General features: G+C 43.7%; 1 protein-coding gene and 1 long non-coding RNA gene across 2 annotated transcripts in view; both read right to left on the reverse strand.

The window, feature by feature from the left end:
* Positions 1–13,826, reverse strand: part of foxo6b (forkhead box O6 b) — a 36,863-nt gene extending 23,037 nt beyond the window's left edge. The window contains exon 1 of the mRNA XM_086280231.1: positions 12,562–13,826. Within this exon, the coding sequence (XP_086136357.1) occupies positions 12,562–13,059 (498 nt within the window). The 5' untranslated portion in view covers positions 13,060–13,826. The remainder of the gene's footprint in view (positions 1–12,561) is intronic.
* A 4,445-nt stretch (positions 13,827–18,271) lies between these two features.
* On the reverse strand, positions 18,272–20,822 carry LOC147304535 (uncharacterized). Its single transcript, XR_015126849.1, has 3 exons — positions 20,489–20,822; positions 18,622–18,990; positions 18,272–18,535 (listed from the first exon to the last, which is right to left on the reverse strand). It is a non-coding gene; the product is annotated as an uncharacterized LOC147304535 (long non-coding RNA).
* Between the last annotated feature and the right edge of the window lie 253 nt (positions 20,823–21,075).

Genomic DNA, 21,075 nt, shown 5'->3' on the forward strand with positions numbered 1-21,075 from the left:
TCAAACTTTAGCGTTACATCTTGTGGTGACCACCTTCTACTCGAAAGTAGAGCAGTTAGAAGTTAGCAGGAAGTTAGCTCGCTAGCTTGCACCTAAACATTATATAGCATGTTCTGACTGAGAGATTTCTGAAACAATTCAAACGTACAGCTCTGTTATCACTTCCAACATAAATGAAGACAGAAAACTAAACAGCAGTGACGTTTGTAGGGTTACTGAAGTTGGGCTAGCTGCTATATAATGATGTGCTACGTGGTAGCTAGCGACACAGCTATGTTAGCATAACATAAACACAGTGAAGCTGGAGGATGAACGCTAAATTTTTTCCACTCGATAAAAGTTAACGTGAAGGTTCCTGATGGTTAGGGACAAATGCAATCGCATGGCAGGATGCTGTAAACGGACCAAACTTCAGTCAGGAGAACAACTGAGATAATCCATCCACAATACGAGGTTAATCATTCATATACTGCTGCATTGGCTGCAGTTACATCGGAAGGGTTTAAAAACCGAGCTTTAAAATGAACAGTGGTAATAAAAACCGAGAGAGGTCGACAGTGACCACTGACTGTTTTTAGGGGCTTGTTCAGAATAAATAGAGAATGATACAAAGCATGTTAAAAACAGAACAGCCTTAATAAGCACAGAGCAGTTTGGACCCAGAAGCAGGATTCATATGTCATCACTTAAAGACCGGATAGCTAGAATAAATAAAAAAGCCAGTTTGCATACGTGGTTTTTCTCAGCTTTAAAGATGGTTGTGATGCTTGCTGAGAAAAACTAGTGTTAGCAACACACAGAAGCATGTTCAGAAGCTGGTATTAGCTTTGAGCTAAAGGCTAGAGTATAGCTCTTCTCTGGTAACAAGAAATTAATTTAATGGCCTTTAAGTAACTTTTTCAAAGTGTACATCTATCAGATCTAACTTATAGGTGTCTTTTCATTTTGCTGTTAGCTTTACATTTGCTTCACTTATGAGATGGCAGTAGTGAGAGATGATCATACATAAAGATGACAAAACATTCTGCAGACCCTGTTATTGCAGCCATGGCTCAGTTCATGAAACTTTACAGAGCAGTTTTTTCTGTTGAAAGCAGAGAAAAATACTCAAAACTACGTCCTAAACAGGTAAATTGTATCAGAGTCTGCTGTGGAGTGCAGCTTCTTTGAAAGAGCAGGCTTTTAATCTTTGGCCAGCAGATCTGAATTTCTTTACATGAGCTTGAAGCGACAGCAGGCACAGCAGAGACAGAGAAAGACGGGAGAGTGTCTGGATTAGACAGGAAGCAGGAGGGGAAAACAGAGAGCCAGAAAGGGTGCGGGGTTCATCTGAGGCTAGCTGTCATCACGTGCAGCGTCAGCCATCACATGACCGGAATGCTAAATGCAGAGCTCGGAAACCTGACCTATTTTCATCAAACTGACACAGAAATCCACCGAGAGGCTGTCTTACGCTGCTAACCTCTGCCTGCCTCCTGGACCACCTCCAGCATGCCGTCACACACACTTTGCACATAGCATAATGTAAATCTGCTTAGCCTTCATTTTAAGCAGTTTAATGATATTTGAAGAATATTTTACAAAATGACAAGATTTTTCTCGCTCATCCCAGATTTTTTCAGTTCACTTCAGTTTTATTTATATGGCACTAAATAACAACAGCAGTCGCCTCAAGTATTGAAAGGCTTTTATTGCAATTTGACCAAATATGTCATTGGACTGATGAATATTCAGCAGTGAAACCGTCCTCGTTTCGACCCATCTTTGAGCTGACAGCAGGTATTTAGCTCTTTCTCCACCTCGGCTCCGCCTGACATTGTTCACAGACACCTTCCCCAGAGCAGAAACATTTTGCAAAGACAATGGCCAATTAATTCTGGTTAAAACACAGCAAATGATCCTGCTCTTAAGACACTAATGGCTTTAATTTTCAACAGGCTTTTATCAGCTATGATCAAAGTGCAATAACAGACATCTTTAATGAAAATGGATTCAATTGCCTGCAAATGAAAGTGAGTTGATTGATGGTGAACATCACCTCGCTGTGACTAAACTACACTGAGAACAATAATTATCACGGGTGAGTGATAGTACAGTAAAATGACAGAGTGGAGCTTTTTACTCTGCTGTTCTGTAACTATGGCAGGCGTGAATCTGCCTCACAAATGTCAGACTTTTCATCATCCGTCAGTACAAATGTGTTTCTTCTTCCTAAACCGAGTTCCTACAGTGCAGAGACCACGTTACACCATCGGCCGTGGCATTTTGGAGAGACTTTTTTAGGTTTTCTGAACAAAGCAGTTTAGATTTTTTTTTTTAAACAATAGTATTTATCTTATAGTCTTTTATTTAATCATGATAGAAACATGGCTGGATGAATTGCCCTACTGGTCTCTCACCTACTTTAGGTCAGAGTTAAATATATATCTTTGAACTAAACAGCCTTCAACACCTGAGGATGGTTACAAATGGCTCTGATGATCCTTAATGATTTCAAAATTGTTACTATTTTCAGCTCTATCACGTCTTGTTCAAAAGTCTAAAATGGCATTCATGCAACATTCAAGAAGTATGTAGTAGTAGGGAACTACTCCGATGACGGCACGACTTTCATTTTGGAATTCTTTTCCAACCAAGTCCAGAAATGACTCACAGCCAATGGTTGTTCACCTCTGATGGGTTTGATGGGGGACTTGGTTTGATCAGTTCACCAGTTTCTCCAGCCTGAAAAGCTGCACTGCCAGTTTGTCCCTACTTTAAAAACATGAAACACGTGTGGGAAACGACTTCTTCTGGTTTAGTCAACAACGACAAAAAGACGCCGCACTCAGCAAATGTTCTGGATTTGAGTTGCATTAATAACAGCGCTTTACACAACCAGTCATCCACACATTCACACACACATGATGGCAGCTACATTATAGCCACAGCCACCCTGGGGCGCACTGACAGAGGCGAGGCTGCCGGACACTGGCGCCATCGGGCCCTCTGACCACCACCAGTAGGCAACGGGGGTGAAGTGTCTTGCCCAAGGACACAACGACCGAGACTGTCCAAGCCGGGGCTCGAACCAGAAACCTTCCGAACTAATAGTGAGTGCAGTTCTTTAGGAAGATAGCAGAATTATGAGTTTAAACATGCCTACTAACTATTGCAAGCTTTTATAAAAGTCACTGCAATAATTTCAGTATTTTCACACAGCATACGTTCTCTAATTCAGCCTGCGTTTTAGCCAATTTCTGTCAGTACACCTATTAAGAAGGGCATATGTTGCGCTACATTTTTGAATTTAAAGGCCAGTCTTTAGTTTCTGTGTCCAACGATAAACAGGTAATGAGTGCGGATTTTGGTTTTTTAGCTTGTTTTCAGAACATCTACATAAAATGTTGTGTTTCAGTGCAGCTATGTTTCAGACCTGGGAGCTCTGTCCTAAATGTAATTATTATAACTTGTTGAATTTTCAGCCATTTTTGAATTGGTAGTTTTCTGATTTCCCATAAGTCCTCCTGGCTTGCTCCTTCCACGCCAGCAAACGGGCGCAGTGCCGTCATGCTCCAGGTTCAGTTACAGAAGCCAAGACAAGGGCCTTCTGCTGCCCGGTCCATACAAGATACTCAGTTTACATGTGGGAAAAGGTTTTTCCCTCCTTTCTTTGTGCAGTTAGGGAAAGGAGAAATCTATGACAATAGTTAAATGAGAAACAGTCACAAATACATATGTTGGGAAATTGTCATCCACCTGGGATCTACACATACATATTCTCTTACCCTAACCCAGGGGTGTCCAACTCCAGGCCTTGAGGGCTGGTGTGCTGCAGGACACACCCCTGCCCTAACCCAATACCCAACTTCTCACTGTGGCTGTAGCAGGCCATCTACTAATGGGAAGGTTGCTGGTTGGATCCCCAGCTGCTCTGGTCTACATGCCAAATATCATTGGGCAAGATATTGACCCCAAGTTGCTCTCGGTTGCATCCATTGATGTATGAATGTAGATAGAAAGCGCTTGTATGGGTGAACGAGGCACTCTGAGGTACAGTATATAAGAACCAGTCCAAATGTGCTCTGTGGGACTGGGCTGACATGCAGGTAGAACAGAAATTCTTCAGCGCTTCTGGAAATTTGTGGTGGAGACGCTGTGATCCAAGTTCTCCAGTGTGGTGCTGAGAGCTCCACTCTCCAGAAGCATTAATCACAAGCCCGCTGTCCCCCGACTGATTACCTCCCATCAATCTCAGTTTGCCGAGCCCTCGAACAGGAGAAAGCCTTCACGAAGATCTGATTAAAAATGTAACTGACTCATAACAGGAGCGCACGACCGGTCTCTGAGTCGATGCTCTGTGACAGAACAAAGGCGAGAGCACAACTTATCTGCTCATCTCCAAATGTACGTTCATGTGATTATGCAGAAATCCAGGTCTGATCCCACTGAGGAGACCTGCTGCAACTGGGAGGTCTGGAAGAGAACCAGTGGAGGTCTGTCGGCGTGCGTGCATCTGTGTGTGGTACTGCAGACAGGAGGGGGAGTGACTTTGAGAGTGTCTGAGAGGCACATCCTGCCTGCAATTAAGGTGGAATCAGAGAGAGATCTGTGCTGCCTTGATAATGAGCCTCATCTGAATTATTAACTAGAGCTGTACCCCCTGGACCTGGACTCCCATCAGCCCCAGCCACACCACAACAACAGCAGATGCACACATGTACACACACAGAATCTTCAGATCCATACAAACCTCTATTAAATCCATTTCGGCACGTGCAGGAACTCCAAACTAATCCCATTTGCAAAGAAAATAAGGGCAACACATTACTTGGAGTGGTCCTCATAAGGCATTATGAGGCATCAAAAGCTCTTATAAACTGAGTGCATAATGATTTATTAAAATTGATGCATAGTATAATGAGTACAATATGCAGAAAGTTGGGGTGAATACTTTATGAGGCAACTCTCTCATTAATCACATTAAAATTTAGTTCAATTTCAGATGCATGATTACATTAGAACGTTTTCTCGGTGATTCCAGTGGGATTGTAATCAGTTTGATGCTGCTGTGAACTGATGGACTGACTGCACACTAGCACCCTGTATTATGTTTCGCTATGATGGTAAACCTAAAACTGGTTTTAGTTTTTAACGTCATTATGGGATAATTCACAGACTGGCTGGAAATTTCCTGCCGTTTTCATACAGCTGTGGGTGTTTTAGCGTCTTAATACAGAGCTCTTCATGTCACATTTCAAAAAAGAAAAATGTCATTTTGTAATAAACGGAGGAACATTGGTCGCAGTGCATATACACAGATCTGTGTATGGATCACACATCAGCGGTTTGCCAACATTTTCTTACCTTAATTGATTTGTATGAAAATTAGAAATTCCAAAAATTTGAAGTCCTGATGACCAAATGAAGCCCTGGCTGAAAATTGAAATACATCTTTAATATGAATATTACTACTACTAATTATACTTATTATTGCTTTGTGCTGATTGTTTACAGCTGTCTAAGCATCGTGAGACACGTGCCTGGAATCAGAACCTAAAACAATTTAAAAATCAAAACGATTATATAACATGTAAAAATATAAAAACAAATACTATATTTAATACTAAATATATTCCACTATTTCTTGTGTTATCTTGAATTATTTGATCTTTTATTAAAAGTCCTGCGTGTTGTCTCCACTGTCCCACAGATGCTGGAGGATGAGGAGGGTTTCTTTGTTTTCTTCTTTTCTTGTAGTCTCTTTGTCATTTTTCATACTGTGATTCAGATTTTTTTTTTTCCTTTAGCCATGGTGATTTTTTATTTTTTTATTTAAAATGATCAATCAAATATTTTGGAAAGTGGCCCCTCTCCTGGTTTCCTCCGTGGACCTCCAACACTGTTATTTAAGTTTCTCCAGTGTGATATTTTCAGTGTTTTTGCTTTAGTGTAGTTGGTGTAGCCTTCTCTCTTAAATTATCATCAACCGCAAAAGAACAAAATTATTCAGCATCTGATAAATCTGACAGTGATTCTACGTGGGAACTATTTTTTTTCCCCCACACATGTGTTAGTAAATCAGGCACATTGTCTCGATGTTTGCAAGAAAATGTCACAAACTGATCCAGCTCCAGATCTCCTTCTGCATCTGAACATTTGATTCATGCAGGAGGAGTAACATTTAAAGAGTAACAGTTAAAGAGTAACAGTTAAAGAGTAACAGTTAAAGAGTAACAGTTAAAGAGTAACATTTAAAGAGCAACAGTTAAAGAGTAAATTTAAAGAGCAACAGTTAAAGAGTAACAGTTAAAGAGTAACAGTTAAAGAGCAACAGTTAAAGAGCAACATTTAAAGAGTAACAGTTAAAGAGTAACAGTTAACAGTTAAACACTTTCCTGTTCTTAATTTTCCTCTGATTTTCCTGCCACCCAGGCAGCCATTGCTCTGCTATTGAAAAACCAGTGCTTTATTTTCCAAGCACCCATGTTTGTATTGGGTCATCAAGCCAGACGGCTGCTGTCCTTATGATAATACATAGACATTAATGGCTGTCTGGAGTGCTAGACATTATAAATGTGAAGATGAATGATCTTCACTGGACTCACTTTCCTTAGCAACACTCAGGGTACATTTACATCTATTTAAATGAAGATGTGTTAATGAAACTTTTTTATTGACTCAAGTCACCATCATCATTATTATTGTTATTTTATGTATTTTAATTATGGGATGACCTGAAATGTCTGTCCTGCATTAACTGTGTCATCAAGACTTGATAACAAGTGGAACAAATGGCTTTACAAAGCTAAACCTTACTGCTATCATGCAAGAGAAGCTTTGCATGAGGCACATGTGTAAGTTATATGACTGAGTCTCGTATCATTAAACCAACGGAAACCAGCAGGAAGGTGAAAAAGGTCAGAACAATCGTAACAACACGTGAACTGAAAACAATGGCTGCCTGCAGCAGCAGATGATGATATATAACCACATTTCAAAAATGCAGCAGCATTGATGAAAGTAGCTAAAGTGAGTAAAATCTCTTGGGGAAATCTTCTAAGGTATTGTTAGTAACGCCCCGACTTTACACGCTGCTGTTATCGGACTGTTGTCTGGCGAGGCCTCTGCTCATCATCTGAGCCAGAAACTGGAACATTTTGAAGGTCTGGTAGACAACACAGGGAATGTGTACTGGGTCGGCATTTTACGACACCACCAGGCACGATTCCCAAGATCCGCCTGCCTCACTGACTGTTCTGTGTCTGGACTCTGTTTTCTCTCTGGAATTTCTGTCTGAAGACAGTTCCTTAACAATTTATTCCAGCTGATTGAAGTGTGAGGGCTGAGAGCAAGAATATTATGTGCTATTCCAACCACTATGACTCATTTAGGCAGTGAACACCCCGCCTCCACTGCTGGTGCATCCCTTGTTTACATCCCAGTCCTTCTCCAGATTGAAGCGATATCTACTCAGATGCCTTTTGTAGAAACTGACAAGGCAACTGATCCCTTTGGACCAAAATCAGCCTCCTTCCCATTCAGGCCCTCACCAGCTCTTCCCAACTGTTTTCTCTCCATTCACAAGACTGATCAGATGAGTTTACCACAGTCTCAGACTCAACCACCAACCCCCCTCGCCTTCCAAATTCCTCTTCTCGTTCCACGCCCCCAGTTAACCCAGCCCCAGGCCTGCCAACTCCAGAGCTGCCTCTCCTTCTGCTATGCCTTTGTGATAATAACAATAACTGTGTAGTGGTGCAGAGGGCTTTCTGTTGAGCTAGCGCCAGGCCGGCTGGCACGGGGAACCCTCTAAGCTTGTTTCACCATCTCCAACCAATTCCCCTCTGTCTGGGCTGGCACTGGAGCATCACAGGCATTAAGGCTGCTATCAATGTGCTCAGCAGCAGGGGCCATCAGCACCACTCACGCACTCGCTCTATCTCTTCTCTTTCCACCTCTCTCTTCCTCTCCCACTCAATATGGAATCCAGTTCAAAAAAGGCTTTATTGGCAAGACAAGTAATACTTGTTCTTCTCTCTTTTCTGCTTTCTCTTTCTCATCTCATCACCTTGTTGTCCTTCTCTATCACCCACAAGTGGATTCTCAGCAGAACACGGTGACGTTCCTCAGCCCGGGCAGTAATACAGCAAGTGCTTTATGATCCAGATTAGCAATAAAGATTCAGTTTTGCTCTCTGTAATCAGGGACACAGAAGATAAGCTAATCTAAAGTCAGTTTGACTGTTTTAATGCGGACATCATTTTGGATTAAAACTGATTTCCAGCAGGTGAAAATGCAGCCCAGAGGAAAGATTCAATGGATGTAATTTGCTTTCTTTTCTTCTCTGCAGGAGTTAAAACATCATTATCAATACTTTTGTTGTGAGTTCTCTCATAAGTCACCGTGTTAAAGTTTTTCAGTTTAATCTGTGTTACTGGAAGGTCACTGGAATAAGCTGTAAAATTCCTCCTTGCCTAATGATCCTCGTGTCTACGTGCTTTCAGACAGGATGCTGCATATGGACGGATGACACGATCGTGAGCTACTTTATTAGTTACACCTGTACAGTCTAAAGCAACCCAGGTTTGCCTCATTTTATCAAACACTGTGTTCATTTTACTGAAAAGATTTTGCTTTGGTGTTGACGGCATGGGTTGGAATTTGTTCTCTAAAAAATATATTCTGTTCATATGTAAATAAAAAGAGCCAAACGATACGACTCCACCTTTACAATTGTCCCCAGTGACAAAAATCTAAGATACCTATATCTTCATATTCACTAGCTGGGCCCACGTCCTCATTTTAAGTTTGATAGCGTTTTAGTAGGTAAAGGTGAAGCTTGGACATGAATTGAGCTGCGGTTTGGGGAAGGCCTCGAAGGGGACTGGCGACGGCTGCCGGGCCTGGCAGATCCCCGTGTACTAAATAGAAGTGAAGAAGTTAAAGAATTGAAAACAAGGAGAGAGGGAGGGGCACGTAAACGAGAATGAACAGCTCGCAGAACTGGGGGAGCGTATACAGATGAGGCCCGGAAGGAGCGTGTTTGGAGGCGTGGCCCTGCTCCTGAAATTCCAGTACATTATCTCCAATTTTCATCAAAGGCTGAAAGATACGAACTGAGGAGCTTAAACTGAAACAGAATCCAAATTGTGCTGTAATATATATGTAATATTTACATATTAGTTACTGTCCTCGGCATCGTACTGTTTTACCCGACCATAACACTGGAAACACAACCTGTGCTCAACCACGCTGGTATAGTAAACAAACCTGATGCTTCCCCTACATCACGTCAGGTGTTTAGCAGAGCCACTCCAAATTCAGAAGACCTGGAGCTTGTTCTAACATGAAAAGCATAAATATAACTGCATCCCATTTCAAATAGCTAGTCCTAGTACTAGTTATTCTGTGAAACCTGCTTGGCTTTGGTGAAACTTTGTGAGGATTTTTAAAATGTGTCTCATCAGGTTCAGATCAGTTCTAAACACGTATTTGATCTGCGTTCATGTGTAGATTGCTGGGAAAATATGCCTCCCCTAAGCTGAGTTCACTAATGAAACTCTACAGTCGTTCTGGTGCTGAATATACCAACGGAAAGAAACACTATAGTCTCTCATGACCAGTCTCTCATGAGAGACAGAAAACAAAAATGAATACATATTAAGTTGCTGCTTGTCTTGTGTTCATGTCATTTTATCGCAGTCTGATTACCACAGGCATACACCCACAATGAACCTCTAACATGCTTCTTCGTAAAGCCTTCAGGTAGAGTCAGATCGTTGCTGCCTACCTGCCTGCCTGCTGCCCAATCTGTGTGCAGTACAGCCTGCAGACAGGCCACAGCTCAGCACATCCATTCCCACGCAGAGCCACTTGTGAAATGAACATAACAGTGTGTGTGTGTGTGTGTGTGTGTGTGTGTGTGTGTGTGTGTGTGTGTGTGTGTGTGTGTGTGTGAGACAGAGAGAACGCACCCCCCTCCCCCGTCACCACCAGCAGCACCGAAACCACCCACAGAACTGAACTCACTTCATACAGCCAAACACAGCCTCCCACCTCAGAGCCAATAACAAACATGGCTGAAACACTTGACCACAATTACTGAGCCACAGTCAGAGAAATCCATACATAGTCAGCAGTTCAACCCTGCTGCCACACACACACTGCCTGTGTGTGTGTGTGTGTGTGTGTGTGTGTGTGTGTGTGTGTGTGTGTGTGTGTGTGTGTGTGTGTGTGTGTGTGTGAGACAACAATCAAAGAAATCCACATACGTATCATTGGAGACAAGCAGTGTGTGAAAGCATCTGATTGGCTGCTGTGGCCTCAACAGTGTTTGTCTGAAGGGTGCACGGGAAGCTGCTGGCCTAGATATGGAGACACAGCCCAGTGGCAGGGCTGAGCAGCAGCTCTCAGACGCGATTACACAACAGCTCTTAAAGACTTCTTTTAGCAGCAAGACTTTGATTGGATCTTATTTCCTTCCCACTCGTCCCATTCATCCAGCCAGTCATGTACTCACAAGCCCCAACCCCTCAGTGTGAGGGTGTACACATATTCTACTGAAATGTCAGTGCCTGCGTACGTTTTTAGGTATTATATACCTATAAACACACTGCGTTAGAAATTTCATTGAAGCAGTGTGCACGTCTCTCTCTTACTCTCTTTTGTTGATGAGACTTATTGTGATTGAATCAAGTTGTTGTTTTCACGCAGGACTTGGAGTCCGTCTCTGCACCAATCACCTATCTTGCCACACCGGCCAATCAAAACCTCCAAACAAAGCTTCAGTGGAGGTCAGCCAGGGATCACGCTGAGCATCCCCCGGTCAGCAACAAAAACAAGACTCAGGGAATTAAACCCTGTCATATCCAGTCTTGTTTATCATTGGTTTACGTTTCTTTGTTGTTGTTCTTTCACATTTTTACGTGGATTAATCTGCAACTCGGTTATGTTCAGTTTTCAGCTGGTATAGAGTTGAAGCTTGAAGGAAAAAGTTAGTCAAATAAGAAGAAAGACGCTCACAAAAACATTGTAAGAATAGGATAAAATGTCACACACAGATTAATCCCACTATGACCCTGTTTCCTCTTCTTCTGCATGCCTGATACAGTATCCTCTGGGTGACCCACTAAAGCAAAAACACCATGGCAACAAACCGCGGCTTTAAAAAGCATCCACATTTCTCCTCCACCTGTTACAAACAAGACTGTCAATTGACTGTTATGGGGATAATTTTTTCAGTTGTATATTATTAATGCAGCTCTGAGAGGGCTTTAAAGTTTATAAAGAAATCATTCTGATGATGTCATAGTGATGTCATCAGAATTTTGTAACCATAAAGTCAGCGTGTACACCGTAGAGAGTTTTCAGTTAGAGCCTTAACGATGACAGAAGAAAGTCTGTGCGTCTCATCCTCTGTAGCTTTAATTATGAACTCTTTGATTTAAAAAATAAACTTCTGCTCTCGCTATATCTGTATGTCTACTGCGAGTCCCCACTCTTTCTGTGGAGACTGTCATCATGTTTAATAAATACATTGTGTGTTTTCACGGCGCCTGTGAACCTGAGTAAAGATGGGAGAACCTGAGGCCTCGTCCGTGTTCTGTTACAGTTAACAGTGTGTTTCACTTTTTAAAACGCTCATTAATTGCAGCACTGACCCTTGCATCCCACTGAGGGAACTCCCACTGAGACCATAAAACACAAGTGGAGACAGAGCAAATCAGGTCTCTAATGATGCAAATGTTCTTGTTATTTACGATAAAATGCAGTTCCGTTACTTTTGTGTTTAATGTAACTTGAAGCCCACTTTGATGCTTTATTGACAGTCTCCTGTTGGTTTGTAAACGAGAACGGTGTCAAACAGTAGCTACGAAGGAAAAACCCACATGTGAGGCGTGGAAACAAAAGACTAGTAATCCTAACACAGAATAGGTGATAACCTTAAGTAGATTACAGCTAGCAGTCTATGAGATTACCCTCGTATTAATTTGAATGATAATCTGTAGTTACATCTGTTTGCTGTGACACCCACTGTTACCCTTTAAGCCTCTCTCCTTGTGCCATGCTTTCCCACAGCCTGTGCGTAACTCGGCGTGCGCGCAATGGATAGTAGGGGGCGGGGTGGCTCCAAAGGGTTTATCCCCGTCACGCAACCGACGGCATAGGTGACAGAAATCGGACAGGAGGCTCACTATGTCCCCGATGTGACCGCGGGGAAATACAAGCTTACGAGCGCAAATGCGTCACGGCTCGCCTACCCGGGAGGAACCGTGAAGAGGGGAGTTTGGGCTCCGTGTGGCTTCTCCTGTTTGCACACGGTGGAATTCCTGAATGCAATGAACCCAGTGAACCCTTATCCAGCCACGCTCATTGCCCCTGCTCACACACTGTACTGTGGAGTGACACGAGGACACGCCACTGACATAAATTGCTGGAACCAGGGTCAATTATGTGGCTTTGAGATATGCAGGAAAGGGGGTGTGCTGCAGACACAGCTTGAGGCTAAACATAGTGTAGGCTAGTATTGCACTCAAACCTTTGCTGTGTGGTGTCAGAACATTCTTTCATGTGGCCTACCTTCCACCCGGCTGAACTGTTGCTGTCGCCTTTATCCTTAAAATAAGGAACAAAGCGAACCATCCAGTCGTATATCTGGGACAGGGTGAGCCTCTTCTCCGGGGTGCTCTCGATGGCACGGGTGATGAGATCTGCATACGACAGGTTTCCCCACGCGTTCCGTCGGGAGGACTTGGCTTTGCGTAGCTGGCCGGCCACGTCGAGGGCAGCCCCGGACATGCAGGCGGGAGCGGCCACGACCGGAGCCGGGGCGCCGGCCGGATGCTTGATCTCGGCCGGCGCGCCGCCTTTCCTCTCGCCCCGGCACGCCGGCACGTTGTACTGCTCCACTTTGACTGCCGCCAGGGCCAGACCTCGGCTCGCCTCCTCTCCCCCGGGGAAGTCTTCCGGACACGGCAGCGGCCAGGTGCACGACGGCGGCCGAGCGTGAGGCTCAAATTCCGAATCGATGTCAACCTGATGCACATCCACGCCGCTGTTCTCCATCATCATCAGCATGATCTCCCGCTGAATAGATGTCAAAACCGGGCAAGGTCACAGTAACAAAACGCGTGTCAGTGTTGACGTGACAGTGAGTGAAAATGCCCAAACTGTCCAAACGGGGGTAAAAAGATGTATTTGTACAGTTTCACACACAGGGATTATCAGCAGCTGTGTGGCATATTATCATTCTCCTCAGCGCAACAATGTGGCATCACATCAGGACAGATGAAGGTGTATCCAAGGCATCAAAAGCAGTATCAGTCTCTCTTCCATGTTAATTGCACAACACTGGCTGTGTGGCTGCATGCACAACCGAGTGACGGTCAAACATCCAGTAAAAAAGCCAGACACACTTGGAGAATGTCTCTGTTCGCGCTCCGGCTGCAGCAACAGTTGATCCTTGACAGACGAGGTCCAGAATTCTTATCAAACTCCCCCCAAATTAATTGACTTCAGATTTTTCTCCAGGCTCTGATCCCAGCTCTGCTGGCGCGTTTTGGCAGGTTGGCCAGTGAAACAGAGCCTATTTACTCCTTTAGAAATCAAAACAGGCTCTCATGAATCATTCATGTGAAGCCGTAAATTTCCAGATGAGAGAAAAAAAGAAGCCTCTCGTGGGTTTGTTTGGGAGCATCCTCTGCCTCCTCTCCGCGCAACCTGACTCGGTGTGGTTTCTACCTTTGTCTTCAGCTTTCCGTGCACATGTCACATGGGTACCGTCTCTCTGTCTGTTGCTCTGCCTTTATTCTACAAGTCTGTGTGTCTCTGAAGGCTCCAAGCCACTCAACTGTAGCCTGGAATAAAGTGGAATAAGTGCTGCTTCCATATAATTGGACGCCGCCTGGATCAAGTCACTCCCTCTAGAACAGGTTTCCAGAGAGGGAGGAGTGTGTGTGTGTGTGTGCGTGTGCGTGTGTGTGGTGAAATTTCCGACAATACTCTAAAAGCAACCCTTTCTATACAGCAGACAAATTCATTTATAGACTTGTGTTTTAAAATAGTCACATTTTTTTAAAGAAACAATTGAACTGACGGACTTTTTTCTAATCCCACTACAAAGTCCGTCCATCAGAACAAGCCTGTCTAGAAACTTCTGCCAGGTTAATGTTTGAAAGTCCAACTGCCTCTTATTAGGAAAGCAAAACTAATAATTTACCACGAGAACACAAACTAGAACTGAAATCATACGTATAATTAATATTTTCTCCCATTTGTTTTGCATTATTATTTTTGTAGCTTCATTCAGTGAAGTATCTGAATGAAACCTCCATCCAAAGGATGCATTTCTGGGTGTAAATGTTATGAACTGATCCGGTTTAAACACGGTCTGAACTGAAGATAAAATACTGCGTTCACCTTGCAAAACGCAGCTGATGTTCATCTTTTCCTGATGAACCCTGATATTGTTTTGCATTTTTTAAATGTGGCTACAAGAACGATCGTGGCCATCTTGTTATTGTGTGATTAGTGTTGATTGGTTACAGTTAAAAGATTGTTATCAGTCTGCTTGTTAATAGAATAATAGAACATAATGCAGAAAAAGATTAAACACCAAGGTTTGTGTTCGGTAATTAAATCCCTGCAGTAATTATAAGAGCAGCAAAGGTTGTGTAGTATGTCCCAGTATCTCAGTCTGGGACTTTTGGCTTTGCCGTGGCGTCAGTTTGCACAGGTCACAGAGGGGCTGTGGCATGCTGCCCAGTAGCAATACTGACACTAAGTGCAGGTATTTGAAAAAGTCATGGCTGGGGGCGGAGTTAATTTGAACAGATATTGGAGATCAGCACAGCGAGGAAGAAGCAGATGAAACATGAAACATCAGAAAACAACAGCACACAGTGGCTGCACTTGTTTCCAAGTCACTACAAAGACTTTATTTATTCAGTCTTCAGTCTTCTCCACGGCAGCGGCTGAGACCAACCACAGACGCCATCACGGTGAAGTAGATATTTTGCTGTCATCTTGAAGCTTTGAGATCAGGAGGGTTTGAGACCAGAATATGATGAGTGACAGAGGAGCCCACCCACTCCCAGAGGTCCTGGCAGAGGGTCATTCTGGATCCGGAGCTGGCTTTAGGTTTCAGACACGGAAACCTTCATGCGTCTATATGACCAACGTTAGCACCAACATGGTCTGTCTATTTATTTTTGGCACTGCAAGTGCCTGTACACAAAGAACCCTGACTACTGCTCTGTGGGATGCTGGGACACTTTGCATTTTAATTTCATTGTATCTTCTACTGCATTACATTTATCACATACACCAGTGCAAGAATCTTAAGATGTAACTGTGAGCGGTTATTTTATTATCTGTTAACCTCAAACACACAGTGTGAGAGCCGCTCTGATTCACTGTGTGAGGATCATCACCTGTGTGATGTGCTCCTCGTCTCCTTCAATGAAAGGTGGAATCTGAAGATCTTTCATTGAAAATAAAGAAAAGCACTGAGTGTAGTTTTACTGTAAAGCAAGGTCGAGGTGGGTGAAACACTGGATTTTAACACAGGAGAGCGCTGTGCATGTGAGTGACTGAGCAGAAGAAGAACTAAGGAACGGTTTCATCACAGCCACCCTCCTCCTCATATATCTGTCTAAAAGTAGACGGAAAATCCAATGAGAGAGTGGACAGAGGAGCAAATTCTTCTTGTTGACAAAGTCCAGATGATCACAGTGTTGTAATTTAGGCTTGTGAGGGCCAAAGGAGGACGCTTCCAAGTCTCCTCGGTGTGTTTCTCACACACTGCTGTCTCTGGGTGGCTCTGAGTCCATAAAGCTCGCCCCATCAATGGCCGCTCTGTGTCTCGTAAGCTCCTTTGGAAACCCCCAACGCTGATAGAGGCTGCCACTCTCTGTCAGCCGGTTGTCAGTGACAACCATAAACCTCAAATGCACATAAATGGAATGCTTTCACAAGAACTAAATGGACCTATCAACAGAACGAGAGCCAGCGATCAGCGTTTGTGTGTGAGAGAGTAAAGGAAAAATGAGAGCGAGCGAGATGCTGTAAATGGGAACAAAGAGAAAATTCAAAACACATGGCTCTGCGGTTTTCCGAGGAGATTTTTATGTGCCACAGAGAAGTTGTAACAGGAATGCGGTGTGACTCCTATCATATGGAATGAAAACACTGAAGCGGTGCCAGCAGGGTGGATATAGTGTGGTCTGCTGTGGCTTATGGCAAAGTCCTCGTCATCACGACTAGGTGATGTACTGCCGCAGCGTAAACACGAGAAACATGAGTCACACGGCCGGACGCAGCATGAAGGCAGACAGGGGAGTGGATTTGTTGAAGACGCTGTGGCAGCTTGTGGGAAACATGAAGAGACTATAAGTAGAGGATAAACACTCAGCTCGTCCAACAAACACATTTCATGTCATTGTTTCGTTTCAGCTGTTATTTGTCAGATTAACCGATTGTACACGGTGGATTCATTTTTATCCATTATCCTTCTGTTTTCTCACCATCTAATATTCATGATATGCATATTGACTGTGTGTGTCACTTCCCTCACTCTGCCCATTCTTATTGATCTCAAAGTCCACTGATCCCCAAACTAATGAAAGGCAAACGACCTACATCGCTCTCATTTAAAGCAACGCTCCAACACAGTCAGCGATGAGGTGTGCTCTCTCCCAGGGTGTCAGGTGCTGCTGTGCTGTCTCAGTGAACATGTGCGTGAGAAGGCCGTGCTGGTGTTTAAGTCCAGGAGATCCTGTTGATTTTCACTTGTTGGATGGCTGTACTGAAAGAGTGATGCATGACACTCAGGAAACGAGCATCATTTGGATAAAAGTTCATGTTGGCTTCTTTAAAATGACGCTGAAGATTATCTGGTGCATTAAAACGTTGTGCTCCACGTGGGCGCTGAGCCCAGTCAGAACGGAGCTTTATGCTTTACCTACCACAGACACCAGCATGTATCCAAATCCCAGTTCAAACACACCAGTTTTGTGTTTTTCAGCAGAAAAATGTCCAAACTTGTTTCTTCAGATGTTTTAAAAGAAACATCTTTTTGTTGCCAAAGTAACGACAGACTATGAACAGGTGGGACTTTTTATAAAATGCTCTTTGGAGTTGGAAAGGTTGAGTGAACAAAGATCAGAATTCAGGATTTTTCATCGTGACATTTAATCAGCTCAGTTTGTAAAAAGCTTGATGCTCATTTTCTTATGACTTTAATGTTTTAAAGTTAAGCAAACCTAAAACGTGCACTGGCACTTTTACCTTCACTAGCTGACAGTAAAACCATACTCACTCTATATGTATATATATGTAGGGTCGACCTTACACTACAAAGCGCCCTGAGGCGACTGTTGTTGTGATTTGGCGCCGTATAAATAAGTAATTCTTTTTGTTCTCTTGAACATTTTAAACCAAACTAGCTTCTCTTTTTACAAACTGATGGCTGCTTATGTTCGGCTGGCATGTTTTATTTTGATAACAGTAGCACATATGAAACCAGCCGTGTGCTAATGAAATCTGATCAGGTGCTGCTCCTGAGGGAGGCAAAGAAAGTCAGTGAGGTGCCGGGCCGACTCCTGTGACTTTGAACTGTTGGGCATTAAATGCTTCTAAGGGGGAATTCATGCCATGGGCCAAAATTAAAATAACAACATAAAATGATCAAATAAAAAAACTGCCTTGAAAAAAAGGACACGTACCAGGAGGCCAACAGCCTCGGTGCCTCAGAGCACCTGGGCTTTGTCTGTGGATACATATCAGGTTATTTTCACAACCACTGACATGACCTGCATCGTCATTTAGGTATTTAGACCTGTTGTGAAAGACAGAAACCACAACGTCTTGTTTTTATATTGTTTTCCTACACGGCATGACGAGGAAAGCTTTGGAGTTGCTGCAGGGCATATTTGAAACATCAGCAGGTTCCCCCTGGTTGTAGTGTTTGTTCATACATCAGCCTAAATGCTCTCTGAGCCGAATTACACGAATTACATTTATACTTATCTTTAAGACAGCTGGCATTGTTCCATGCGTGTACTGGAAACCAGTGCATTAAAATGACAAATTAGTTCATAAAGATAAACAGTAAATGAACTGATTCTTATAGAGAGTTTCAACTCAGCACTCAGAGCATCTGTGTCAGACTCACACTCGCTCATACCCCCATGGATGCGTTGGAGAGCAACACGAACCTTCAGCCAACCGGGCCTCATGATTCACCCACCTTTTAAACCCATCCACCTTAGAGTGAACACTAATTGCCTCTTCTCCACAGGTCTTCCTGCTTTATTTTCATGCCAGTCAGTCAGCCTGAGGGATTATTGATGTGTTCACCAGTGGAGAGGGGATGCCACTCCCTGCCTTGGGAAACCCCGAGGCTTTCAACTGTTGAGTAACACCGGCGGCTGCTGCTGATGCTCCAATCAGGAAAGCTGGGATGTTTCCCTCTGTGCTCATGATAAGGACAAACACGAGGAAAGAAGTGGTTGCTACCTGAGTTTGTGCTTCCTTTCTGGATTCACCTGTTTTACTTGAACATAAAGCAGAGCCTGAGCCTGGGCTTCATGCCAACCTCACAGAGAAGATAAACATGCCGAGACCCTGAAGCTGACTCACAATTGAATTCTGACTTTATAGTTAGCATTAGCAGCATTTACAGGGAGCACCTGTCCTCCTCCTTCAGTGCTGCTGGTGCCAGAAACCCAGTGATGATTCTGAGAAAAGATAATAAAGCAGCATTACAACAGTAACATGGTAATAACATTAAATTCAGAAGCCTTTACATGAGTCTAAATCCTTCTGAGTATTCCACTAGCACAAAGTGTTCACTGCACAGTGTTTAGCAGTGTTAATGTGCAGCACTCAGGCGCAGACTCAGAAAGACAGCTCATTTATTTACAGTGACACAATAACGTACAGCAGTGTGGGAACGTGCAGGGATTGGTGGTGCGAAGGGTCGGGGTCAGGCTCACCAGGGTCCAGAGCCTGAGCACAGGGAGACGGGGAGGTCAGGCACTCCACAACAACCAGCGAGATCTCAAAACGCAAGCACATGCCTGCTTCATGCCCTGGTGGACGGGGCTGTGGCTCCCCACACTCCCTAGCAGATCGTTACATGGAGAAACCTTTGGAATGCAAGCGCGCTGATCCACACAGGTATGCACACAGGTATGCACACAGGTGTACACACGGGTATTCACAGACGCGGACTACAGCTTTCTTGGCTGCTGCCTCAAAGCACATTGTGCGCTGTCTATCTTGCTTGCTGCACAATAGCGTTTAATATTTAGTATCTACTGTTATCTACTGCTAGCTAGTTTATTGTGATGGTGCTGTTTTTATTATGTTGCTCTTTTTTTGTTTGTTTTCTCTTCTGTTTTTTTTTTCTCCATACAGGTGATCCAGGTGTTTGTTTGTTTTTTCTTCCCCCCCTTCTCACCGTCTCTTCTCCCCTCTGGTTTTCTTTCTCTCCCTCTCTTTCTTTCATTCTCTCTCCCTGTCCTATCCCCCAGTCATGTCTGTCCCGTCTTAAAAAACAAAAATAAAATAAATTCATAATTATAATAAAGGTCAATCAAATGGACCAATATGGCAAGGCCATGATGATCCACTTGGTAAAATAAATCCGCTTGGCATCTTTCTTGGCCTTCAGACAACAATTCTGATGCTAAAGATCCAAACGGCACACAAAAAAACAAAACAAAAAAACCCGCAAGCACGAAGAAACAATGGGCGGGGTATCACTGACGTTTAGACGTTCAGCGATCCAGCAAAGACAGAATCTCCACCACGGCCTAAAATAGCAGCGTCATCAGCCAGGTGATCGGCTACAGATGGGACCTCTCGAGGTGAGCACAAACAAGCGTGGGACATGGGACGAGTTCGCCCAAGGCCACGAGGCAAAAACCAAAACACACAGAGAACAAGGGCGAGAGACAAATATAGAATACACATCGGAATGTCTTTGCTGTTAAGTTTCATAACTCATAAATAGGTCAAGTACAGAAAAGTAATATCACTCTCCAAATTATTAACAAAATAATCAGTTCAACAGAAACGACACAGACTGTGTTTTTTTCACTAACAATGCCAACATCAAAAACATCAAACTCTTTCTAAGGTGCTAACACTCTGACTGACTGTCCCTGTGGTATATTGCAATAAGCAGCAGCTATTACTACCTCCCACCAGTAGGTGGTACTGTGGTATTGTATGTGATTGAAAGGGAGCTGAGTAAAAAGACCCGACCTCCACCATAGCCTCGTCTCAGTCCTGTGTGCTTGATCTAAAGTTGACTTTGACCACAACCCACGTTAAACCAGCAGTTGGTACAACGCTGCATAAAGTTACAACATGGTGTGAGAAGTTGGCGAGACCGTGTGAACGGGGACCGCGACGTGAGTAAGCTAGCCGTAGATTAGCTAACGATAGACGTTGCTAACGGCATGGGGCAATTCAGGCCACCATCGCCGCTACTGCTCACCGGCAATTTATCTGAGACCTGGCGCAGGTGGGAACAAAGATTCAGACAGTATATGACTGCTACGGGTGCGCTGGAGAAAGATGAAAAGGTTAAAACAGCCATTCTTCTCCACACTATCGGCGAGGAGGCGCTTGAAGTGTACAACACACTCACTGTAACCCCGGCCGGAGACGCGCTAGCAATGGAGGACATTCTGAAAGCGTTTAAGGACTACTGTAGTCCACAAAAGAACGTTGTTTTTGAGCGCCATAAGTTCTGGTCAAACCCAATGTCAACAGGTGTAACAGTGGACAGATATATCACAGAACTCCGTCAGAAAAGTAAAAGTTGTGAGTTTGGGGTCAATGAGGACGACATGATCAGGGACAAATTGGTGTTCAGCATAAATGACACAAGACTAAAAGAGAGATTACTTCGTGACAACGACCTCACACTGCGCAAAACGATAGAAATATGCAGATCAGCAGAAGTGGCCAAGTCACAGATTCAGGCTATGCAGTCAACAACTGCAGCCCAAGATACATCAGTGGACGCATTAAGAAAAAAACTTCGAAAGGGCTTCAAAAACTGGAATTATTTGATTTAAG

Source organism: Aulonocara sp. 'chitande type north' Nkhata Bay, linkage group LG22 (assembly GCF_057382095.1).
Source record: "Aulonocara sp. 'chitande type north' Nkhata Bay isolate Kocher_YH1m ecotype deep benthic linkage group LG22, A_spYH_male_GT1.1, whole genome shotgun sequence".
NCBI classification, from domain to species: domain Eukaryota; kingdom Metazoa; phylum Chordata; class Actinopteri; order Cichliformes; family Cichlidae; genus Aulonocara; species Aulonocara sp. 'chitande type north' Nkhata Bay.